The sequence below is a fragment of the Aulonocara stuartgranti genome (assembly GCF_965226115.1).
Source record: "Aulonocara stuartgranti genome assembly, chromosome: 18".
Classification (NCBI taxonomy): domain Eukaryota; kingdom Metazoa; phylum Chordata; class Actinopteri; order Cichliformes; family Cichlidae; genus Aulonocara; species Aulonocara stuartgranti.
In genome coordinates, this window is record NC_138954.1 from 28,189,994 (window position 1) to 28,216,204 (window position 26,211).

At 41.6% G+C, this 26,211-nt stretch overlaps 1 protein-coding gene across 1 annotated transcript; it reads right to left on the reverse strand.

Moving 5' to 3' along the window:
- Nucleotides 1-946: 946 nt before the first annotated feature.
- On the reverse strand, nucleotides 947-25,441 carry col6a1 (collagen, type VI, alpha 1). Its single transcript, XM_082514438.1, has 35 exons — nucleotides 25,158-25,441; nucleotides 24,448-24,577; nucleotides 23,791-23,991; nucleotides 23,538-23,697; nucleotides 22,271-22,384; nucleotides 22,155-22,175; nucleotides 19,799-19,819; nucleotides 19,667-19,711; nucleotides 19,508-19,561; nucleotides 19,361-19,405; nucleotides 19,027-19,053; nucleotides 18,901-18,927; nucleotides 18,732-18,776; nucleotides 18,588-18,641; nucleotides 17,991-18,053; nucleotides 17,847-17,909; nucleotides 17,705-17,758; nucleotides 17,577-17,612; nucleotides 17,432-17,494; nucleotides 17,088-17,150; nucleotides 15,967-16,029; nucleotides 15,009-15,071; nucleotides 14,857-14,907; nucleotides 14,734-14,769; nucleotides 14,460-14,522; nucleotides 11,058-11,123; nucleotides 10,082-10,117; nucleotides 9,689-9,725; nucleotides 6,451-6,459; nucleotides 6,224-6,357; nucleotides 5,731-5,828; nucleotides 4,781-4,967; nucleotides 4,518-4,689; nucleotides 4,234-4,263; nucleotides 947-2,907 (listed from the first exon to the last, which is right to left on the reverse strand). Exons 1-35 carry the CDS (start codon nucleotides 25,243-25,245, stop codon nucleotides 2,303-2,305), a joined length of 3,024 nt encoding a protein of 1,007 aa, XP_082370564.1. The 5' UTR covers nucleotides 25,246-25,441; the 3' UTR covers nucleotides 947-2,302.
- Between the last annotated feature and the right edge of the window lie 770 nt (nucleotides 25,442-26,211).

The following is a 26,211-nucleotide window of genomic DNA, read 5'->3' on the forward strand; positions in this document are numbered from 1 at the left end:
ATCACCCTCCATAGTAAATACCATAGTAACCACAAGTAAGCCAGCAGTCTGACAACAAAGTACTCAGTTAGGATAATAAGGCACTATGGCATCTTTAAGTTATGATGGGGCCTGATTATTCAAGACTTTGTATATGAGAAGGATTTTAAATTTGATTCCCAGATTTAGCAGGGAGCAAATGGTGAGAAACTAATATGGGAGAAATATGCATTTTGGATCAACAGAAGACTTTCCAGGGAACTTTGAAAACAGCCTGACAGTAATGAATCACAGTATTCCTGCCTATGAGTAACAAATAATGTGTATGTGTTAGTCCCCATAGGGAAATTACTCCTCTGCATTTAACCAATTCACCCAGTGAAGCAGTGGGCAGCCACCAATGCAGCGCCCGGGGAGCAGTGTGTAGGGACGGTACCTTGCTCAGGGGTACCTCAGGGTAGCCGTTCAGTGGAGTCAAAACCCCGACCTTCTGATCATGGGGCAACCACTCTACCTACCTGCCCCAAATGGACTAGCTTTTCAAAAATGACTCCAAAATTCCTCACACTGTTAGCAGACATCAGGGTAATGCCATCCAGAGTAGAAACCTGGTTAGAAACCACACTTTCTAAGATTTTTAGGGCTCAGGTACAATAACCTCAATTTGTTGGAGTCTAGGTGAAGAGAAATTCAGTCAGGAAATTCGGTCATTTGTGTACTGAAGACTTGTCTGTAGTTTAACTAATTGCTGGCTTCACAGATAAATATGATTGAGTATCATCTGCATAGCAATGTAAATGTATGCATTGTTTTATAACACTACCTGAGAGATGTAAAAATTCTTTTTTTCTCCTCAGTGTTTTAATCTGAACCAAAGAATTGTCAGTAGAGGTACATGAACATGTGTGAATGGATCTTTGTAAACTACCTTTGCGAGTGTGTGTGTACAGGACAAAAACAATCACACTTAGGTGCAGCAACCTTTATTGAAGGAGCTCTTATGAAACTACTGCGGCTGTGCATCCCCACGGTAAAAATATCTTCTTTAACAAAAAGGGTAGAGGCTAATACACTGAAACTAGTAGCACCACAGATAACAACAACAGCTCAGTGACTCTGAGCCAATGAAGATAACAACAACTTTGAACTTCCACTTAAGGTGATCTAAAAACCTGTGTGTATTTTTCTGTGTGTGGGTAGGTGTGAGAAGTGCCATGTTTATTTTCAAGGTTTCCACCATGGCAGATTACAAGGTCACTGAACCAATGTATGCGTGTAAGCGTATGTGTGTGTGAAACTGAGGCTTTTCTGCTCCACAGACAATAAAGAACAGTTTTTTATCATTACTCTATTATTTGAACCAGCGACCATAGCACAGCTGTTTATGGACCAACGCCCCGAGGCTCTGTGTAAAACACACATTCACATGTAAATGATGTCCACACACTGAGAGGGTTCACACATACTCACAGACAGAACCACACAGGTAAGGTCGAGCTGTGGAGTTCTGGTGAAGCAGGCTTTCTACATAAGCCTATCTGATGTCACATCCTGTTTTGGTGATTTAATATAACTTTGACATAATGAACAGTGTGAGTTTTCTCCAATTGTGGACTAAGTTAACACTTAAAGATCATGGAGGTGGAGTTTAAAATAAATCAGTTCACAGCTGTGATTGGTCACTTCATTTTGCGTTACTGTCACACAACAGATCTGACACCACTTGAAAGAGTGGCTAGAGTTATAATGAAAATAAGAAAAAAGAATCCACATTAGACTCTAAACACAATCCTTGAAAGGGCAGGAGGTCCGGTCCTGGAGAGGCAAGTAAGTGCTGTTTCAAAGAGCCTTGTTTAAAGCTGAAGTCAGAGCTGACAGTGATACAGGGATACCTGAGTAGAAATCAGCCTAATGCAGATGAAAGCTAGAAATAGACACGTGCTAATACTGATGGCTCTCCAGGACCGGAGTTACCCATTTATTTGGCACTTTTTTACCCTGAACTTTACCTCCAAGGCAGAAATTTCTAAAAGTGGGAGGTTTAGGTCAAATACCTTCGTTTGGTTATGATCTCAGCGAAGGCACCGGGGTTTGTACACAGCCTAACATGGTCTGCCTTGGAGGATCAAGTTGGGGTAAAAAAAAAAAAAAGGTTTCTGGGTAATTTTTGAAGAAATTTACATTTTTTCTGCCACACAATCATTAGTCATTTTGCGACTTTCTTTTCTTTTTTAAACACAGTGTACTGTAAATGAGTGAGACTGAATATTCATTGGACTAAAAATGTAAAGCGTATTAGTCCTGTTGTATGGTGTATCCCCATTCAGGGCATGGACACCCTGCGGGAGACGGTTTGGTAAAAGACCCCACGGAGCAGAGACGGGTAGTCTGGGAGACGGAACAGATGGCGCTGAGCGTATGTGATGTCGGCCAGCCGTCCTCTGCTCACCAGAGTGCGCAGGTTAGCCTCGCTGACCTGGGTGCCAGCTGAGATGACATAGAGCTCAATACCAGCATCCGCCACCTCGCGAACACGCTTCTCCAGGACAGGCTGGGTGACGCCCTGAGACCTGCCGTCAGAGAAGAGCACCAGCTTCTTACTGCCTGCTGATCCATCCCCGCGGGAGGCTAAAGTCCTGATTGCAAACTCCAAGGCCTGGGTCACGCTGGTGCCATCGTTTTGGAAGGTAGCTGCTTTAATTTCCTCAGACAACACCGTCAGATTGTGATTCAGCGGCGCGTCCAAGCGAGCATTCCGACTATACTGGCCCACACCCACTCTAATCTGGGCACCAAGCGACCTGTTTGCGTTCAGGAAGCGATCAGCCAAGTGTTGGGCAAAGGTTTTGCTTATTTCAAAGTTCTTCTGGCCTACGCTGGCCGAGCTGTCCATCATCACCAAAATATCGGTACTTTGAGGAAACTCGACTGCAATATAAGCAGAAATAATACACACAACACATCTGGTCAGAGATTTCCAACACAGGAGAGAGAAACACAGCATTTATTTATGATGTCTTTAACATCCAGATTCTAATTTATTGTTGGTTTGGGGTTTTTTCGACTTTCGTTCACTGAATAACGTGACTGTGTTGAGATGTATTTTTTTCAAACAATCCTTAAAATAATATAGAAAAGGTGAGGCAGAGGCAGAAGTAACTAAAATTAAATTTTAGCCTAAAGCTTAGAGACAGAAACAGAAAAAGGGAATTCGTTCAGAGTTACCTCTAGCCACTAAGCACAAAACATAGAGGTAGGAGGGCTGACTCTGATCTGAACGTCAGAGCTCATGTGGGGTCTGTCACTGAGTCTCCTTCCTTCTGCTTTAAACTGTTCGACCTTTTCTAAGTCTGAGTAACACAAAGAAACTGATAACATGCTTTTATGTCAACAAAGCTGGATAATTGTAATGCCCTGCTAGCTGGTCGACTTAAAATGTGTTACATCAGCAGAAGTTAGATCATTTATTTGGAGATAAGAGAAAGATTATATTGATTCTGAAGTCTATACTGGCTGCCTGTCAGTAGTGAATTCAAAATCATTTTACTTGTTTTTAAACCACCTCGTGGCCTTATTCCAGTATCTATGTCTCACGTGCTGATGGCATATAAAGTATTTCAGGTCTTTTTCTTGTTCCAGTGTGGAGGAAGAAAATGTTTAGAGGCAGCCATGAGGTTTTACCCACATCGCTAAAACAGCAGCAGCACCCAAGAGCAACAGAAGGTTTTTGAAATCTCTAAAAAGAAATTTAAATCAAATCTTTTATGCTGAAAAGATTGGATTTGGGGTTTTCTTACATGTCCTACTGATGTCGCATATTTTTATTTGATTTTTTAAAATAACTTTCTATGTTTTTAACTATATCTTTAACTTTGTATTTTTGTTGCTATTTTATTTGTGATTATTTTTATTTTTACATTTTTAATGTAATATTTTAATATCTATTTTTAAATTGATTTAAGCTTTATTTGACTTACTCTTATCATACCTATAGGCCATTTCAAATTTAGATTTATTTCTTGTCTGCTGCATATTAATTTATTATATAATTTATTTGTTCCTCCTTATTATGTCTTTTTGACAGTTGTGAAGCACTTTGACCTGCACTAACCTGCATGAAAGGTGCTATAGAAAAATAGCTTTGAACAACTGATTTCTGAATGAGGGATGTAAGACATTGTCAAACCCAGTAAAATAGTACAAACATAATACAACCCAGTGTAACTGTGTATTGGAAAATAATATCAGACTTACTGGGACATCTGTAGTCTGGGCATTTCTTCTCTGTAACAGAAAGCACAAGATAAGTCAGTTTATTTCCAAATTACTGTTTCCAGCTGGTTAAATAACTGCAAGATCAGATACTGGCGTGTTGTTTTGTTACTACAAAGAAGTCTTTAATGTTTCTCTGTTACCACAACTGACACAGACGCCTGGATATCGCTGTATATCGTGAATATGGTGTTGCTAAAACAACACTAATAACTAGATAAGGAGTGCATTCATAGGTTATTTAAATATGTGGAGCTGTGCTGTACCTTTACAGATTCTGTCTGTAAGGTTCTGCAGGAAGTTGTCGTCGAGAAGTTCAGCAAAGTTATCCAGCACAAAGGAAAAGCCTGGTTTGGGGTCGCTCTTACACACCACGTCGTCGAGCTGCTCTTGGTTGGGCTCACGGCCTGAGTAGTCCTTTACTCCTAAACCACCAACCTAGAGATGAAGCAGGGACCTTTTAGGGTTGCCTGTACAGGGATGTGATTCAACCTTTTACAGTGTGTGTTTCAAAGTGTGTCACACTTGCCTGGAGGCCTTTACCACAGAGTATGTTGAGGGGGGTCTTGTCTCTGTCGATATCAGAGCGTCCATCAGTGAGAACGAGAACGACTTTGTTCTCTTTCCTCATGACACTGATTGTGTTGCTCAAAGCAAAATCAAGGGCCTCGCCTGTGTACGTGGCCTCAGCTAGCCACTTCATGTCTCTCACTGCCCTACACACACACACACACACACACACACACACACACACAAAGAAAACGTGCTTAGCATTGAAACATAAGGCAAAATATACAACATGCTGTATTCAAAGGTTCTTTCATTTTATACATTTAAACAGTCATTTCTGTTTCCAGATAAGTAATTACCACTTAGAGTGTATTTAACTTAATAGCGACAGATCTATTTCTGATCAGATCTATAGTGCTGTTTTTTTAGGGTAGAAAAGTCCCTCATTGTCCATTATTGCCATTGTTTGTATTGAGAGCATCATAAAGGCATACAGGGGACGTTACTTTGGACTTCTGACCTGCTCGTCAAACTTTCTAATATTATCTTTAAAAACGCTTTAAAAACGACTTAAATATCCACTGCTTTTGTTTATATTGGCAGAATTTAGGGAATAATCCTGGTATATGGGGATTTGAAATATACTATTATAGTTTGCATCTATTTCTTTCAAGTTGACCCCAAAATGTCTTATAACTTTAAAGAAAATATTATCAAGAGAAAGAGAATGAGCGGCCTTGTTAGTTAGAAATCTAAGTTATACAGGAAACTCTCCATGTTCATGTCCGGTTATTGAAAAATCAATACCTATTATCTATTACCTGCTCCTGCATAATGTTTGTGTTATCAGCGTAAACATCTGCAATGCTACCCTTCTCTCATTTTTTACTGCACTGCAAAATTCTTAAAGTACATTTATAAAGAACAAAGAAAGCCAGAGACTCCTGCCGCACGCGTGTGTGAACTCACTGTTTGAATTCGGTGAGGCTTGAGGATAGTCTGACAGCTTCTTGGGCTCTTGATCCACTGTACTGGACAACACTCACTGTGGACTCGTCGACAGCAAACTGGAAAGAAAAAAACCCAAAGCACTGCATGGTGACTGTGTGTTTTGGTCTGTGTGTGTTTTCCTCTGTCAACATTTCTGTGTCCCACCCATCCTGACTAATTGCAACCAAACTGGGAGAGGAGAGTCACTGGAGAGACATAAAAGCATGTTCCAAACCCAAGAGAATATCTTTCATTCACACTTTTCTATTTTGAGGTTTGCTCTCGAGGCGAGCATTTCGTAACATCTCTGAAAAATAGCTTTAGCACCATTCTTGGAATGATTTTAAATAAACAACAAATCCCACAAAGGTCAAGCATGTGGCTGACAGATGGTGGTAGAGATTAGGAAAAAGGTGAAGAATATGAAATGCAATGCTGTCAAAACAGAGGATAAATTAAAGGAGGATGTTACCTTTACTTGCTGGTCTTTTATCAGCCTGTCAATGACTGTGATGATAAAGTCTTTGGCAAGAGCAAAGTTCGTAGAACCGATACTCTCTGAGCTGTCCACGATGAACGCCAGGTCCACTGGTGCACACTTACACTCTGGAGACACACACATGAATAATTTCATAAAGGCTAATCGTCAAAGTAGCTACAGACAGTGGAGAACAATATAGGCAATGACTCCAAACTCACCACAACAAGCTGGGGGTGATTAGAAGAGCATGGGGGAAAAAAACCACAAATCAAAGTTAATGAAATGCAGAAATAAATGTATCATGATACAATCTGCTTCGGTTTTCATTAGGGTTAGCCTAGCACTGAGCTAAAGAAGGCCAACTGTTTAAAGTGGCCCTATTATATCAATTTCCTGCACCATATTTGTATTTTAAGACTGTGTAAGCTTTGCTTTGGTTCAGTTTTAGCTGTTCTTTTCTTAAACTAAAAACTTGAAGCTCTCAAAATGCAATAAATGCCATCTTCTATTAAAGCACTAGCTTAAAATATCTGAAATACTCTGTGAAAAAAAGTGAAACAATCCTCAATGTTTACTCCATATTATGACCTAATGAAAGCTGCTGTTACTTTTTCTCTGGGCTGATGATCTAAACTCAAACGCTATTATTACAAGTTTCTGTGCCACACTGCTCTGCATCTGGCTTTCATTTCCAGTTGAAAGGAAACAAAGGAAGCGATATTAGCCTTAACATCTTTCCTGTTGTGAAGAAACGAGAAATGAGCAGGAAAATGCTTGTGGCACCTTCCCAAAGGACTGTGGCTGTGTTTTGAGCACTTCTCTTATGATACTTTTGCTGCATTGATGGGATGAATATACCAGATGGCGCAGCTGGTTATGAACAATGAATAAATCAAAAGGAATCAATGGTTTTGGACTTCAAGTCAACAATGGTAAATATAAAATCCTCTCATGCTAGGCACAAAACCGTCCAATACATCCAACACTTACAACCTCCGAAAGCAAACGTTTGGTCATGACCCTGTTCAAATAGGAAGATGACAACCTGCCAGTTCAATCAGCTCAGCAGTCCATAAGTGACCAGCAACCTCCAACTAAGACCAGTATGTCAGATGTCTGTCCATCATCCAGGTCATGGCAGCCTTAAGAGCTTGTCTTAACTTCTTTAGCTTGTCAAAACGTTTCACCTCTCATCATTCAACAGCACAACCCTCAGGTGTACACTTGTACTTAAAGGACAATGACAATGTTCATATTTTGGACCGAGTAGACAGATGGTTTGTAAAACCAGTAAAGGAGGCCACCTATGTCCATTGCTACATTGTAGCCACTGTCTTGAGATCCCTTCACTGTTGCTTCAACCCCCCACCTCACCTCAAGTGACATCAATAGGTCACATGACAGAGGAGGGCAGGGTCTCACAGTAGTTTCAGTCTTAAACACCGCTGATGGTATTAACCAATAGTCAGTAGCAGGTCAAGTAGCAGAACAACAGCTCTCAGGATCATTTCCAAAGGAGACAACACTCAGTAGACATTAAATACCTGAGACTCTCCACCTTTCGTTTTTAGTGATGAAGAAGCGTCTCTAAGTTCAGTTGTGTTCTTTTTTTCAAGCTCTTAAGAATATTTCAGATGCAGACCTATGATGGCCAGCAGATGTGCATAAACAGATGTTTGTGGACCATGTATAACTGTTTAAACACAAAGTTTATTTGGATTTTTTAAAAAAAGGAATGATGGTAGAGGACTATATTACATCAGTAGATGCTTATTTTGTTAAACACTGTTAGTGGAGCAACATCCATTCATTCATTTTCCAACACTTTTCAGGGTCTGGGACACAGGGTCAGCAGTCTAAGCAGAGATTTGGACTGCCTCATCTTTGCAGTAGCCTAAGCAATGATGTGGTGGCAGCACTCTGCACCACTCCTGATGCTACACCAATCCATCTGTCCATTTCCCTGAGATACCTGAGCAGCAACTCCTTTGTGACCTGGAATGAGCACTCTACTCTTTTCCAGCTGAGAACCATGGCCTCAGTCTTGGAAATGCTAATTCTCATTCCTGCTGTTTCACACTGGGCTATAAACTGCAAAAGCAGAGGAGATCCCGAGGCCACAAAACCAGAAACCCTTCTCTGCTTGACAATAACTAAAAATTGCCTATCCATAAAATTTATAACTAAAATCTGTGTGCAACCCTGCTGGTTCTTACCTTTGGCAATGCAAACCAAGCTGTTACTAAGGTTGTATAGGCACAGAATGGCCCATGACAGCAGGGCAGACACTTCATACTACTAAAGCAATCCCAGAGGACACACTGAGGGATATCTTATTATTTTATTGTCTATAAAATACATGCAATATCCTTGAGAAGAAAAGGAGTTGGTCATATGTTCAACAACCAGGATGAAAATCAAATTGTTCCTCGTGGATCTGAGGGTCGACCAATGGACAGACTCTCCCAAAAGCACCCTAACAAAGAACATCCCAGAGAGCTGAGGTTTGCTGATTCTGCTAAAGTTGGACCACAACCTTGTTTTCCCTTCTTAAAAAGAAGAAACATCACCCCAGTTTGATAAACCAGAGGCACTATTGTTGAGTTCCATGCAGCTTTGCGTTGGTGTATCAACCTAGACAGCCCTCCAGTCGAGAAAGTTGCCCAGTCTACATGACACTGAACCCCACTGAAGTCTAGGTTCCTCAATTTTCTTTTTCAGTTTTTCACAAACCTACTTTTTCACAGTAGGTTTCTAAATTCCCCTCTGTAAAACATCACCTTATCATGGTGGAGGGGATTAGATCCTATACTGGGATGGGTCTCTCAAGGAAAATTAGTGCTGGATATGGATGTCCAGTTTGACTAATACCCAGTATGGTTTCCTCCTCAGTTACAGTACAATCAGGTTCAAATTGAAAAGGATAAACAGAATAATTCCCTGTTTATCTTAATGTAAAGTCCAAGACTGTTCCAACTGTTCAACATCACTACCCAGACTGCACTGAGACTTTTTAAAAATCAGATTTAAATGGATGACGTTCGTTTTTAATCGAAGAGGCTATACATGTGTTTTTAGTTAGACTTTAAGCCATCCTTTTTTCTGACTGGGTGATCCTGACAACCAGAAGCTTCAAACAGCAGGTCTTCTGTTCTCTTAGTCAGAGCTCTTTGCCTGAGATGACCACATTAGGGAGATCCCCTGTTTATGACATCATACAAACCAAGACTGAAACTGACAATCTGAGGTCTTAACTTTTGGCTCACAGGGATTACTTGTACATATGCTGACCTCATTATCTGAAACATCTGCAATGTTTAACATTCGCACTCACCACTGTAACTGTAATGTATATATATATACATACATATGAATGACAGAGAAAACTTTAACATAAAGAATTTAAATTCTGTGAGTGGGTGTTCAAGAAGGCAAACCGTTAAGTCTTGAACTTACAGCAGAGCTTCATAATGATATCCAGAATTTCACAATCCTGAAGAGAGAGGCAGAGGATACATTACAATATGGCCGCAGACCTACATCACATTACATAATATACAAACACGACACACAGCCAGCTCCCTGACTGCTTTTGAGCCGCTCCAAAGGAGAAGAAAATGAAAACATGACTACGTGATATTTTACTTAGAAGTCAGTGAGCGCCTTGGGGTTTTGTGTTCAGGAAATTGGTTGTGTGGCTTTGGACTGAACATACAGTATCAGTTGCAGATGCAAAACTTGCACAGCCTCAAGGGGGAATTAAGTGTGTTAGCACTCTGGTGCTACGGCTAAATTGAGGGCGAAGGCTCACATTAATTGGATTGCTTCAATTTTTATCTTGATACTCACATCGGCTCCTGGTGGTCCGGGAGGCCCTGGTGGTCCCTGAAAAGGAGATAGGGAGACTTGAGTGATTCATCCTCCTGAAAAATGTCTATGTTTTTTTTGTTTTGTTTTTTCTTTTAAAAATCTGTCCAAAGGTCTATCTGGTCTGGCTTCAAGATGACAGAGGAAAGTTTTTGTGTTTTAGTTGGAATTAAAAAATATGGGGGGCTTCTTTGAAAAAGACGTTACTCCTCTGACTGTACGCAAGGTTCTCACCATGACTGAACCCACAATCCGCGCCCACACATTTCATGCTCGCCACTGTCGTTCTGCAAACATCTGAAACGTCCAAAAGTTCACTGCCACAGAATTTTGGGAGTCGTTTTTTTTTCTTCTCTCGACTGTAGGAAAACCATCTGTTATGTTTTAGCCGACATTAAAGCTCTGTTTAAGGGCACTCGTTTCTGCGTAAAAGACACCAGACTAGCACACACACACATTACAGAATGAGAAAGACAGGAAAAGAGAGCGAGGGAGAGAGACAGCCGTTAATTGTAGAGAAGAACAGCACTCGGAGCACATGACGCAAACTTTTCAGTGGTTCCTCTCAGAGAGCGTGCGATCATTTAGATTAATGTCATATTTAGATTAAGCTTTGTTTATATTTTCACATGAAGCAACACCACAAAGTTTAAGGTTTAAGGAAACATAGGAATGATTGTTTTTCCATCTCTTAGCATGTGGTTTGGTGTTGTGGTGTCTGTCTGAAACATGGAAATGGACAGAGTTGAAAGCTGGCTGTGCTCTTGTTAGCTCACTTTCTTAAAGGCCTGCTAAGTCTGTATTTCTTTCCTATTAAGAAGAATTAATGTTTTAATGAATTAACTAATCAAGTGCACAAATAACATTAACAGAAAAAATATGTCAGCATTGCCCATGAATCTATGTTTTACACATTCATACACCACAAACATACGTGCACACTCCATGTCATTCTTACCGGCCTGCCCTCGGGCCCTCTGTGACCTTTGGCCCCTTTTGGTCCTAGAGGCCCTGGTTCGTTATTCTGTCAAAAAAGAGAAAATGAATGGAGATTAAAAGAAAGGGTCACACCTTTGGTTTGTTTTTCTCTTTTGAAATAAATGATTGTAAATCTTTTCAAATTACAGGATGAAAAGCTATTTAAAGAAACTAAGTTGATTTACACACTAATCACAATGAACGTGCAATGCTGTGTGGCAAAGCACTGCTAAACAATAACCACAGCTCATAGTTTTGTCTAAACTGGAAACAGCTGCAGTGGCACACACTTTTTAGATCCAGAGTCCAACTAAAACCTTCATACTGACTTACTGTATAAGTGATTACCTGACTGCAAAACAACCTGATTAGTGTGTGTGTGTTCATTTGTTTACTTTTTTTATGACTCTGTGCTTGACTATGGAAATAAGTAATAAATGTAAAACTTCAGAAGAGTTTTGTCTCCGAGTGTGGTAGTTCATATCATAAAAGTGGAGGAGAAGGAGAAAGTGGAGCACCGTCATTTATTTTTGTGTATACAAAGACAATGCATTCCTGCTTGCTCCACACACAGTTTCAGAAATTGTAAGCACGAGTTTGTTGCCTGATCTTGGAGAAATCCACTGAAGTGCTGTGCCATGTCTCATCATGGCCAGCTATCTAACTATGCAGCGGGCTAAAGGAGCCAAAGCCCCTGCAGCTGCTGCACCCTGACACACAGCTGATCGCTGTGAGAGCTAAACAAAATGATTTAGGACAATGATCACATCGTTGAATTTGAATGTTCCCACAGATACTTTTACACACTTGTTTTGCACATATTCAACTCTGTATATTTTATATATTTTATTATTATTATTATTATTATTTTTTTTTTTTACTATTTAATTTGTAAAAATGTGTATACATACACACACACACACACACACACACACACACACACACACACACACACACACACACACACGTAGGAAAATATTTAGTATACACATCCAGAAATGCATACACTATTATATATTGTACATATATTTATTAGTTTCAGGTTGGCCATTCTTGTATTTTGCTCGTTTGTGTTGTTGTGTTTGCACATCTCTGTTGCTTGTGGGGCTCGCACACAAGAATTTCACTCGCATGTGCTGTGCCAGTGTGCCTGCACATGTGATGTGACAATAAAAAGTGATTTGATTTGATTTGATTTGACTTAAAAATTTGAGAATGACGGCAGGCAGCTGAAATGAATTTCACAATAATCCAAAACTGAAAGCAGATACCAAAATAAAAGAAGATTTAAAAAAAAAATCTTTGAAACACACGAGAAGAGCAGAAACTGTTTTAAAGTGGGTGCTTGTGTGCTTTAAACGGCTCATTTTGGATAAAAGTGTATTTACTCTCTTTTTTTAAAACGACTTCATAAACAATGTGAATGAAAATATTACAGATCATTAATGGACAAATGTCTGTCCTAGAAACCTTCTGATTGGGAGTGACATGTAAGGCAGGAAGCAGTGTAAGCAAAAGGGACTAGCTCACAGTGTAAAGTCACAACCAGCAGATCTGCACTCCTGCAACACAACCATCTACCTACAGTGGACAGATACAGCGGAGACATGAGGGCTGTTGGGGAGACGGTACTGCCAACCATCTGGCTTTTTCACACACATGCCAACAGACGTGAGCCTTTAATAGGAACACACACGTGTGCACACACACGCACACACACACACACACATATATCTCAACATACATGTGCACACAATGCATGTGACTCCAATTACTGCTCAACTTCAAATGCTAGGATGTAATGAACATGAACTACATCATCCATAGTTACACAAACAGCCAGACAAATCATAGGCTTGATTTTATGGCGTTATATTTAGCGATCACATCCAGATGCAACTGTTTGTCATACCTTTTGCAGGATATGATCTTAAAAGTATGTTAGCCACAACTTTAAATAGGTGGGAAAGCCACACGCCGTTCACAGCCTTCCACCATCCAACAAAAAGCTTTTTTGTGAACAGCTGAGAATGTGGAAACAAGAAAGTCACTGTCTAGGGAGAAAGACATAAGAAGAAAACAGAAATGCATGCATGCCTCTGAGAATGAGTGGAACATAATAACTTCTTTCTGTTCATTGAGATATATAAAAAATGGCATCTAATTATGTTAACTATGGTTTTTTTAGTCTACGATTTTGTCATGGACCGATACAGGGTGCGGTGTGGAAATTAAACCATTGTTAAATGGTACGTCATTTTGGTAACTAACTGGACTTGTTTTCCAAACCTAGATAAGAGAACAGTCACCACTGGACCACTGTCCAAATACAAGGCTGCAGGCAACAACAGGTTAGCTTAGCACCCATTCTGCTAAACTAATTCCTGTGTGTTCAAAGTGGTTTACAATGACAGCATGCACCCACTAGCACTTCTAAAAGCTCATATATATATATATATCTTTTGTGCAGAATGCTGATTTATGTACCAGGTCAGCCCTTTTGGCATACCTCAAACAAGTATCATTGGGTTGAGTTAAGCTATAGTCTTCATGCTTTATGCTAAGCTAACCAGATAATTTGGGTTGCCTCATGTATTCATTTAACAGAATATGCCCATTACTCTGCTGTCAGAGTGAATGTATCATGTACATTACTGAAACATTACTACAGTACCAAACAAATTTTAGTAAAATATTGGGTGACTGGGTGAATTGTACGGCATCTTATCCTGCTCTGGCTGCAGTAACATAAAGCTTTGATGAGTGGTAAACTGATCTGGCACTGTAAATCCACAGCTCACAGAGTGTGACTGTTCTGCAGAAAAAGGTCAGGGTGCACCGATGTATGGATAGAAACTTTTAAGCCATGAAACTCGAACCCTGGAAGTGAAATTATTTAAATGTAAACACACACACACACACACACACACACACACACACACACACACTCCAGAAAAAAAGTAATGCAGTCCCCTCATCGTCTCTGCTCACTTCCTGGTAGCCTTGACAACAACATATACACAGCTGCATCAGCTCAAAGCCCTCATCCCCAATGTGTTCAAAAGTACTTAAAGCATTTCCAGCTGCTGAACAGGAGGAAAGTGTGGGAGAAAGACAAAAAAACAAGAGCAGCAAAATACTTCTAGACTACAGAAGAAAAAAAAATAATGAAAAGCAGAAAAGACAAAAAGTCACTTTGTAGTATGAGACGTGTTAAAAGACGGCAAATGAATAAGGAGATATGAAAATATATCTAAAATAGTAGCCGTGTGACTCATATCCTGTCAGCTCTCTGCGCCAAGAAAGGAAAGGAGGAAAGATAAAATGAGATCAAGAGCGAGTAGCAACTCAAAAAGGGAAAAGAAGTCAGAGTTGGACTTACATCGGGGCCTGGATCTCCGGGCTCGCCATCATCTCCTTTGGGTCCAGGCGTCCCCCTGCCACCCTGATAAATGCACAGCAGATATAAACAGTTACAGGGGAGCACTGGCAAAGACAGATGATTAAATGATAATGATGATAAAAGGGCTAACAAAGCCCATTAATTTTAGCTCAGTTAATCGCTGCCTCTAACAAACGTGCATCCCAACATCTGATCTCAAATTAAAAAAAGAGTGCCCTGACTGTCTATGTAAAAAAAAAAAAGAAGAACCTACCGGCTCACCCGGGTCTCCACGGGGCCCAGGATAACCCTAAAAAATAAAACCACATAAGCATCAAAAATATACATAGTTACAGCGAGAAAGCTGCTCCACACTTGAGATGCCCTAACTACCTACCTGGAAACCATGACAACCTTCTGTGCCATTTCCTGGAGCACCATCCGCTCCCTGAAAATAAGAAAGAGAGACACTTACAGATCCATCTGCACACACACACGACCGGAGTTATGATCGATAGCACACATCTGTCTCCCCCCTTTCTCACTCACCCTCTCTCCCATAGGGCCTCTGTCTCCTGGAGCTCCTTTGATTCCTCTCGGCCCTCTGGGTCCCTGAGAGAAGAAAGGAATGATGAGATTAGAAACACATGAAATGCAACATGAAAACATTTGGATATTGCTGACAGATACTGAGTGTGTGTGTGTGTGTGTGTGTGTGTGTGTGTGTGTGTGTGTGTGTGTGTGTGTCTTTGAGTTAATGTGTGGACCAAGACTGTGAACCAGTTCTATTTCTTGAAATTTCCACCTGAAAAACACCTAAAAAAACCTCTCCCTGATCACATCAGTGGGATCGGACGGAAGTTCAAATTCTAAATCAGAAAGTAAATAGCAGCCTCTCTCGTGATGATTCAGTAAATAATCATGTGATTCAGTGAGCTCTAAAACCAAATTTGATTAATCAGAAAAGAAACACAAACAAAAGTGCAGCATCTGTTTTACTGACAGTAATACTGAGCACTGATCCGTTTTAATAACAGACACGTCAGTCCCATATAAAGGCTTAACAGTAACTATTAGTATCTGCAATCTGTCAGAGATTCTGGCAAGCTGACTGCCTAGATTGTGTGATAACGAGCATCAAACCACCAACAGACATGACAAATGAAAACAAAGCTGACTCACAAAATTTTTATGGATTTAAAGCTACATCAGCGGGTTTGTAGCACTTTAGCCTTTGCTATCTGAAAACACAGAGTCAAATCTTTACTATTACTTTGTAAATGACATGAAAGTATGAGACAGTCTCTGTTTGCTTCTAACGTTCGTCAACTTTAAACAAAAAGGCAGACCAAAAAAGTCTCTCATGTAAAATTACAGTTTTAACTTTGGCAGATAAAGGGCAGTTCATTTAGGAGCCTCTCGCTCATGGAGGAACAACAAACTCCCAGAGTCTTCAAACACTCCTGCACTTTCATTATAACCTGTACATTTGTTTTGTTGGACTCACTTCTGATCCGGCTTGGCCTTCATCTCCTCTGTACCCGGGAGGCCCGGGCTTGCCAGCTTCACCCTGGAAAACAACAACATTAATGACAAACTGTTTAAACACTTTTACTGTACATAACAAAAAGGGGGATTTTAAAAAAAATAAAGTTTTAACAGCGTCACTATTTAACAACTACACTTCCCATGAGTCTTTGCCTGAGGAAAAGTTTCTCAATTTACTCAACTCTTCCCATCGCTGTGTCTATGTGAGCAGATAATCGCCCGGAGAGCAGTGAAAAAAGAAATTATGTTCTCTGCATTGTAACATTATTCAGTAGGATGTTGTGAAACAATTAAAAGTCACTGCTAAGATCTGGTAACATCTGGATCAATCTGAAATGCCGTATACGATATTTAGGTTTGGATTTAGGTTTTGGACTTTCAAGCAATAAGACAAACACACCACAGCACTTCTTTATATTCTAGTTAACACACAAAAAATACTGTTAAACACTCCTGTAGAGTAATGCTATGCCGTTATTCCGGTTGTCCGTTATTCCATGTTTTCCATACTAATCATTTCCTTAGTGTTCACTGACAAGGAAAGTAGCACAGTCAGAAGCACAAAAGAGCCATTGAACGCTCTGACATCACGGAGGTTGCCGCAGCTGATGCTTGTAACGTATTATTATTATTACACTGCCTGGTGCCTTATTAAGAAAAACCATGGTGAGGCTTTGGCTTGAGAGGACGGAGAGAAGAACTGAGTCAGAGGGGAAAGAGTGACTGTTGATGTTCCCAGGAAGAGGAGTAAAATGGAGAATAAGAGGAGGGGAGTTGGGGTTAAAGCAGGGAGGAGTGGGCAGCACTGCGGGGACACAGCCAGGTCTTACTTCTGGAAAACCTGGCCAGTTTATCCCCACTTAACATGAAATATGCACAACTGCTCACATGTGCGCATGCAGCCACTAACATGTTCCTACGAAAGGAAAAAAAGGATAATTCCAGAGAAAGAGCGAGTGGTTTATAGTTGGGGCTGTGCCGTGCTACACCACGCAGCATTGTAAGCAGGGCCGCTAACTGCTCGTGCCTGCTCGAATGCCTGCATGGTTGCTCATATTTGAGTGAGTGTTTCTGTCTTACGGGGGCGCCGTTGGGGCCAGTTGTGCCCTCCCTCCCTTGTTCTCCGCGGGGTCCTGGATCCCCCTGGCAAGGAAAAGAACAAATGTATAAATTAGACTAAAGGCATTCAAGACAGTAACAAAAGACAAGGAACGCAGACAGAGCCAGGCTTTAAAAAACAGTCAGCTCAGTGGGAGTACATGAGGAATTACACAAAAACTGTTCTATTAAGGTCAGTGTGGTTACAGTGGACTCACTATACTGTACACGTGCCAAACTGAATTTCCCATGAATTTCTGAGGAGAAAATGCTGAACTGGTGAAGGCCCGTGAGGGACTGGGGTTAAACCTTTTATCAGCACTTACCGGTTCTCCTCTTGGGCCTCGGTTTCCACGGGAACCTTGCTCCCCCTTCTCTCCAGGTAGCCCCTACGAGAGATTTTTGAGACGGTAACGTGCATTTTGGTAGCTGTCACACACAAAAACACCATTTTAAAGTCAATATATTTACTTTCTCGCCCGCAGGTCCATCATTCCCTGGTAATCCCTGAAATGCAAACATAGCAGAAACTTATAGAAGCTACAGTGAAAGTCATGAACTTCATTTTTTTTTTGGTTTTATCCAGCTTTATCGCTTACATCTTCGCCGCGCTCTCCTTTGTCCCCGTCAGGACCACGAGGGCCTGGATCACCCTGTCACGACAAACATGGTTAATTCTGTATCAAAGTTCCTGCTTTGTCATCTCTCGTCGTTTCTGTGTTTCTCTGTACGCTGACTCACCTTTGGGCCCAATGGTCCATAGTTTCCAGGTCGTCCTGGTTCGCCGTCCCTCCCGGGATCTCCCTGGAATGAGCACACAGCACCTTAATACAGGGCGTTAAAGGCCACACAAAATTCTAGCACCCAGAACTCCTTCTCTCTTACTTTTTCTCCTTTAATTCCATAAGAGCCAGGGTCTCCCTTTGGTCCATGCTCTCCCTGCGAGCCCTGGAAACACACAACACAGAGACAGTTTCAATGCATGATCAGAAGCAGCTGAGGTAACACTCCATCTTGGAGGCTGTCGTACTTGTAAGCTCATGTATATGTGTGTATGTTTACAGTACAGCTATATGGACTCATCCAAACAGTCTGACAGAAAAGAATGTAAACTAAGCCAAAGATTAAAGAGCACATGGTCTGGTCTGCTGGAGATACCAGGCAGAATTTGTGTTTGGACCAAATAAAAAGAAAGAGAGCGACATTCCTAGGCATGCACACAATAGCTAACGGCTAATCTATAAACAAAGACGCTGAAAACAGCATTGGCTTATCTGAGGGTGTGTTAAAGTGTTCAGGAGTGTAATTAAGACAAAACATAAACTCTGTTTGTCCCAATGTCGACACATCTGATTGCACATTTGCAACTTTTCTAATTAGTGTCATGGATCTCATGATTAGCTCCCATTTGCACTTGGCCATGAGTGTTAATGGTGCTCGATTAAAGGTCATAAAAGGTTCAATGTATATATTTAAACTCACGTCTTGTCCAGGAGAGCCTTTACAGCCAGCAAGTCCAGGGAAACCAGGTTCACCCTAAAGGGGAAAACACACAAAAACATCTAAAAAAACGGATACATCTGAGAGGAGAAAGATGGACGCATCAGATGACCGGACTTTACTCACCTTGCGTCCGTCGATTCCATCCTTTCCCCTTTGACCTTTGTCTCCCTGAGAAGATGGAACAGATGGAAAGAATAGAAAGAATTAAAGCGAGAGGAAACCATAAGATTCCAGGGCAACCGCCGGTACAACGGCCTCTCTCTCTGAAGACAAGAAGTCAATATTAGCTCACCTTGTAGCCTTTGTGTCCTCTGTCACCCTGCAGAAAACACACAAACACAGAGTCAGTCACTCGAGAATATTAAAGCACAGAACTGAATCTTACTAAAATATATATTTTGGGGGTATCTGACAGTACCTTCCCTCCTCTTGGGCCACGGTCTCCCTAGAAACAGAAACACATACGTCATTATTATTACACAGCATGGGGGATGAGGTGAATGATAAGGTGGGAAAACTGACTGGAGGTCAGCGGTCATGACTAGACAAACATACACATACTCAGAGTTACCAGACTGCCTCCTCTTGAGAAGTCAAACTTAATTTACTTGGAGCAGGATTAATATCCTTCTAGTTTACTTAATAGTGCAGAAAATTTAAAAAACAAATAAATACTTTGCTTCAAAATATCATGAAGGCTCCCTTAGATCCCAGCTCCAATCTATCAGCATGTTTTATTAAGTGCACTGTACCTTCATTCCACTGTAACCGACAGGACCAGGGTCGCCAATCCTGCCCTGTAAGAAAGAAATGGGATAAACGGACAGTTTTTTCAGCAGGTGCACCAAGTGTTGGATGCCACATACTTTTTATGCTTATTATTGGAGGAAGCCACCTACCACATCACCAACATCTCCCTTCTCTCCTGGCATCCCTGGTCTACCTATTTCTCCCTGTAGAGAGAAGGGGAGGATGGAGGTTAGTCAACAAGGTTTAAATGGGACGGTTGGAGATCTGTACATAACTACATCTCTCAATTTTCCCAACAGCTATCCCACCTTAGAGCCAGATTCTCCATCTGGTCCTTTGTCCCCTCCAGGAGCCTGTAGGCAAACAAAAGTTAGCTCCAAAAATATAGTCCAAAGAGAAATCACGCTTGTGACTTATAAAATAAAAAAGGTAGTACTTACAACGCAGTCAAACGAGCAACACTGGAAAAAAAGAACAAAAGATTTTAAAAAATGAAAAGTGTGTCTGTGCGTCTATGGCTGTACAGAAGATTGGATACTTAGTTTTGCTCAAATCTAAGTAAGACATGCTGTTAGGCGGGTGCGATCACACTGGAAATACAAAAAAACCATGTTTTCTGGTGTCACCTGAACCTCTCACATACACAGCGGTAAAAACAAAACAAGCTATTATAGTTTTAATAGTAATCGCAGTAATCTCAATTAGCTTTTGGATGTGGTGGCTGTAGCATCTAGTGTGTTCCCTCAGTGACCTCTCCTAGTTTCCTGTTTAGTGAAGTTGTTTAGTGAAGTTTACATCTCAGTGAAGATTCACTGAGATGTTCACTTGCCTCAAGGACCTTGAGGCAACTGTTGTAAATTGGTGCTGTATAAATAAAACTGAATTGAATTGAAATATGCAGCACAAAAAAAAAAAAAAAAAAAAGAGTACAGCAGAGAACCCTGGTTTTTAAATACTGCATTTTGACTCAAAATGAATCAGCAGAGCTCATCAGATACAAATAAGATGTTAGGCTGTTTCTTTAAAAGCACAGTGCTTAATATTTACTCAGCCAAAAATATGTTTGAACAAACAAGAGCTGAACATCGTCACATGTCTGAACGATTTCAGACCTGTGGCACTCACTCCCATTCCCGCCAAATGCCTGGAGAGACTGGTCATTAAACACATCAGAGCTGCTTTTCCACCATCCCTGGACTCGCACCAGTTTGCATACAGGGAGAACCGGTCAACCGAGGATGCGATCGCCACAGTGCTGCACACATTACTGAAGCACTTGGAACACAGGAACACCTATGCACGGCTCCTCTTTGTAGACTACAGCTCGGCTTTTAATACCATCCGGCCATACAAACTCCGTCCCAAACTCCACCAACTGGGACTTAACTCCTCTCTGTGCAACTGGATTGTGGACTTCCTCACTAACCGTAGACAGAGTGTCAGAGTGGGTAAGAACACCTCTTCCACCCTTGTGGTCAACACCGGTGCCCCTCAGGGGTGTGTTCTGAGCCCTCTGCTATACACTCTCTTCACCCATGACTGTATTTCCTCCTGCGCGTCCAATCTCATTGTTAAGTTTGCAGATGACACTACAGTGCTCGGACTTATATCCAACAACGATGAGACAAACTATAGGACAGAGGTGCAACAACTAGAGTCATGGTGCCACGACAATAACTTGGTCTTAAACACCAAAAAGACCAAGGAGATCATTGTAGATTTCCGGAAGAGGGGTCATAACAACCATCTGCCTCTCTTCATTGGCAGTGAGGCGGTGGAGAGGGTGAGCAGTTTTAAATTCTTGGGGGTAACTGTGACCGAGGACCTGTCCTGGGGCAACCATATCACCTCAGTTGTACGGAAGGCCCAACAGCGCCTCTACTACCTGAGGAGACTGCGGAGCGCACACATTCCCAGATCTCTGATGTTGAACTTCTACAACTGTGCCATCAGCAGCGTTCTGACGTATGGATTTCTAGTGTGGTTCCCCAGCTGCACCAAGGCCGATCAGCAAGCACTCCAGCGGGTGGTGAAAGAAGCTGGCAGAATTATTGGAACAAGTCTGCCAGAGATCAGTAATATCTTCCCCACTCGCTGTCTGAGGAGGGTGCACAGTATCCTGCGGGACCAACATCACCCTGCGCGCCACCTTTTCCATCTGCTGCCCTCAGGGAGAAGGTACAGGTCTATACAGGCCAGAACATCCAGACTGGCCAACAGCCTGTATCCACAGGCTGTGAGGCTCCTGAACTCTCTGCCCCCCTCTCACGGACAATAACCATATCCAACTTCTTAATAGCAATGAACTGGTCTGCATTGGTGCATCATATCTTTATTCTCTTCCCCCTCCTGCCCCCCCCCCTCTTTCTTAAATAGATAACTATCATATCTGATATCATATCTCACAGTACAATAATATTGAATGGGTTGCATTGTTGTATTTTGTCATGTTTCTCAGGTCTTTGTCTGAATTTCTACGAACATTATTGCTAAGGATTGTCTTATTGCATTGGAGTCACACTGGGTTAAATATGTACACTTGGGTTTTAAGGGGTATTTATTATTTTCTTCTTTTTTTGGGGTTGTATGGAAGCCCCAAACGCAATTTCATTGTTCTTGACAATGACAATAAATAAATAAATACTAAATACATTATTGGTGACATTTTTTTTTCTAGCCAGCCTTCTCAGCCCCAAACATGAGAAAACCCAGGCCGGCTTCTGCAGCAAAGCATGCAACAAGCAGTGAAGTTAACTTTATCTAAATAAAAATAAATAAATAAATAATTGGACATACCACATCCTTTGTTTCATTTGTCTGGAAAGAAGAGATAAACCAGGAGTTAGTTTGAAATCCAAATGTTTCAATGTTCAGAGAAGAGAAGAGAAGAGAAGAGAAGAGAAGAGACGTACGATCATGTTAATGATGGTTTCAATGGTTGCCATCTTGCTGGTTCTGAGGTCATCTGCAGCAGTGAAGTTCTGTCTGTAGTTGCGGTCTGTGGCAATGAGAGACAGCCTGGCTTCCTGTAAATCAAACACAAACATCTTTATCTACGATCTGGCCACACTAGTATCCGAATGATTAAGATTAACATCTGCCAACATGTTCTTCCTGACATTAGCCGGTAGAGGAAAATTGTGAAATCCACCACGCAGAGATTCCTGGCATAACATGGTATTAAGATTAATGATACTTGTTTTTACCTGACTGTGAACAGAACACATTAAAAAAAAGCATTTTCAATACAGTGCATGCAGAGTTTAATCTGTATATCTGTTTAATCTAAAGAAGCCATGGTGGAATCAAAAACATTTGGAAAGATAATAATTTGTTTTTCCAGAATTCTATTTTCTTCAATTCACTGTCTCTTAAACTGTTTCACTGTGCTGTGGGGTTTACACTTGAGCTATGCTGGATTTGTCTTTAAAGCAGACCTTTTATGCTCTTTTTTTTTTTTTTTGCTCCACGTTTGCATGATTCACAGTCTAAACAAGCCTTGTTTATCTTTAATCGAGTCATCCTACAACCCATCAATTCAATGACCTGTCTGAAATTAAGCATCCCTCCCTCCTCCTTACTGCCTGTTTTCATCTTATTGGCTGGTGCTCAGAAACAGAAACAGGTGGGAGGAGCTTCTGTGCTTACAACCTGATATAGCCATATTAGAAGTTTCAGCTTTTACTGATATCCAGCAGAGCCTAGAGCTGCCTTAGCTAACACTCTGACCTCATTATCTGAACACTTGAGAAAAAGAGAAAAGGTGGACTACGCTCTTTAGCTTCATATGGCATCAGAAAGCTGAGTTGACCAGATCATCCAAAGAAAAACATCTTCTTAGTATGACATTTCTGTCTTAATGCATTTGCAAACAGGATTTGGTTTATAATCATAAGACTTATCCCTTATATTTCACAATTTAAAAAAACTAGAACAGATGTCTTCATCAGAGATCAAATAACCGTTATCATGTACACATGGCTATGTAAGTATAAACCCATGAAAATAAGACTGAAACTGATTTAAGTATCAAACTCTGAAATCAAAATTAACTTATAATAGCTAATTAGTGAAAATGACACGCCAAACCTTAACTCCCCCAAAATGTATTTGAGCAATGCACGGCTTCATTTGTGCAAAGTTTAATAAATGATCTGTATGTGTGTGTATGCGTTGTACCTCCTGGTCAGGTGAGATGGCGACAGCGAACACTTTGACCCCGTGTAGCTTGGCTTCGTTAGCAGCCTCCTGCACACCTCCACATGGCTCTTTGTAACCAGTAATAGGATGTCCATCAGTCACCACCACCAAATACTTGTTCTCATGGTAATGGGAACCCCTGCAAGCAGGTACACACATATGCAAACACATTCAGAAATGTTGTCAGCGTCTTTATTATTTCAGGATGAAACTATGCGCGTGCTGTTATTACCCAATGAGCAGCTCAGCGAGGCCCCTCTTGATGGCACAGTCGGTGTACGTGCCCTTGCCGATGTACGCGATGTTGTCGATGGCTGTCTTCAGGGCATTGCGTTCGGTATTCAAGTCACTCAGCTCCTTCACCAGTTTGACTTCGTCACTGTAGTGCAGCGCTCCTGAGTTCCATGTCAGGATGCGGTCACACTGGTGGCGCCTGGATAAGCAATGGTATTAAAATCAAACATGGTACAGACAGGCAGGGGTGGACCAGAACTATGCAGATTCAATCACAGTCATAGTCAGAGGGCTTTCTTTAAGTTTTTCTTTTTCATTCTGCTTCACACTTTCATCCCATTATATTTCATATAAAAGTAATTGGCAGAGTTCTGTCATTTGATTAAAAAAATCTAAGCCCAGGTGTTTAAAAGTTACTCTATGTTACATTTCCCCAACTACAGCCACTGTAAGTAGTGGGTGTGGTGGGTAGGCCAAAAGGACTCTGCACCTGTAGCCACGCCCACAGTGTATCCGAGTATGCTGTACAGTGCTCCTTACTGGTACCTGAACACTTCCTCCAGAACTGAAGGTAATTTGTGTGTGTGTGTGTGTGTGTGTGTGTGTGTGTGTGTGTGTGTGTGTGTGTGTGTGTGTGTGTGTGTGTGTTTCTTACATGTCTTTGAGTTGATCTATGAAGTCCTTGGCGAAATTTTTGATCTGGTCAATATAATAGGAATCCGGTGTCCTTCTGAGGGCAACACTCTCAGATGTATCCAGGACGAAGAACAGGTCAACAGGACACTCTGTTCACAAAGCAGATAATCAATGACTGTGATCAGCAAATATAATCCCACGATTTAAAAAAAAAAATGAAGAAGAACGAAAAAATGATCCAACTAATGTGATTTCTAGCTGCTTAGATTTCTCTAAACGTGTTAACAATCAGCTTCAACACTGGTGAAACCAGCAGAAGTCATTACTTCAGCACCAGAGGCCTACAGCTCATTATAATGAGCAACATTAGATCATCTCATTGGCTGATCATGTCATACAGGTAGGAAACCTCAGCAGACTATCTGCATCTATAACATGGCTGTTTGCACAAACACCTGTCCTATGACTCCTGTCACCTCGGTGGGGGAGCCGGCCTGAGGTTCTCGGCTACTCTGACATCACATATCAGTCTGCTTTACAGCCAACACCTCACATGACCATTAGGTAAAACGATAGCGGACTAGGATTCTATCATCTTGGTTGTTAGTGCATCAAAATACAGCAAACAAACGACTTCATTGCATTCGACACAATAAACACACTTCAAGTGCAAAAGAATCGCACTAGAACATCTGCTTGGAAAGCACCAGATGTTTTCAGCAAACCTACCAGCAACTCTGCGCCGTTGGTCCTGCTGTAGTTGCGCTCCAGCCATGAAAACGCACAGCAGCGCGAGGAGACTTCTGAGAGTCTCCATGATTAAACTGTGAAAGAACAACTAAACCACGGCACCCAACCCCCGACAAAAAACAACTGCGGCCCCAAGCCCCACACCTCTAAACTGATTTCGTGAAGTTTTGGCGATCCAGAGGTCTGAGGTTTCTCCGAGGCGAAACCCAAGAGCGCGCAGAGGAGGACCAGAGCGCACGGTGAGGGGAGAGGAGGGGGGAGCAGGAGGAGGAGGAGGAGTTTGTAAAGCTTTCTCTAAGGAAGCTGATGAGAAGCAATGTACCAGAGCGCGCACGGACCAGCAGTTTACGCCAATTACCCAGATGTGCACGCTTCCTTAAAAGGGGCCAAACAATAAACTGGTGACTGTCAGCGAGACTTCAGCATTCACAGAGCTGATTCTTTTTATTTTGGCATAAAGAGAAAATGTGGAAACTGGACATTTAGTTTTTCAGTTTCACATCGTTTATAGAGAACGCCCCTTTAATGTTATTTGGTCACTACGCGGCTGCCCCTTCATCAAACTGCCTACATGTCACCCACAAAAATCAAGAAACGCAAACCAGAATAGATGAAGCTGAAATCACTTCATGTTGCTTAATGAAAACCATGTGGCGCACATCTTGGAAGCATTTTGAGCTCTATTCCTGCAGAAATCTGCGGAAGATGGGGTGGGGGTTGGTGGGTGGAGCTTTAACACATCTGGTTCAGTTTAAAAGTCCAGACCAACCTGAACATAAAAGCAAGACGAGAAGGGCGTGGGAGCGCGCTGCGGTGGGATGGTGTCTCTATTGACCCTTTGGAAGCAGCGCCATCTAGCGCTGGTTGAGGGCTGACCTTGGAAGCTACTTTGGAAAGAGGGGGCGTTCATTTGGCAGGGTGTTGATTGGGGGGGGGGGGGGGGGGGGGGGGAGGTGGATGCTGCACAGTTGCTGCCGACATGTGTGTGTGTCTGTGTGTGAAGGCATCGAAGGTCTGGCCTGGACTCAGATTT

Coding starts and splice junctions, on each gene's coding strand:
- col6a1 (XM_082514438.1), bottom strand. CDS start 25,245: ATGGAGACTCTCAGAAGTCTCCTCGCGCTGCTGTGCGTTTTCATGGCT. Junction 23,992..24,447: donor ATAGATCAACTCAAAGACAT/GTAAGAAACACA, acceptor TTGCTTATCCAG/GCGCCACCAGTGTGACCGCA. Junction 19,054..19,360: donor TCGGTTACAGTGGAATGAAG/GTACAGTGCACT, acceptor TTCTGTTTCTAG/GGAGACCGTGGCCCAAGAGG.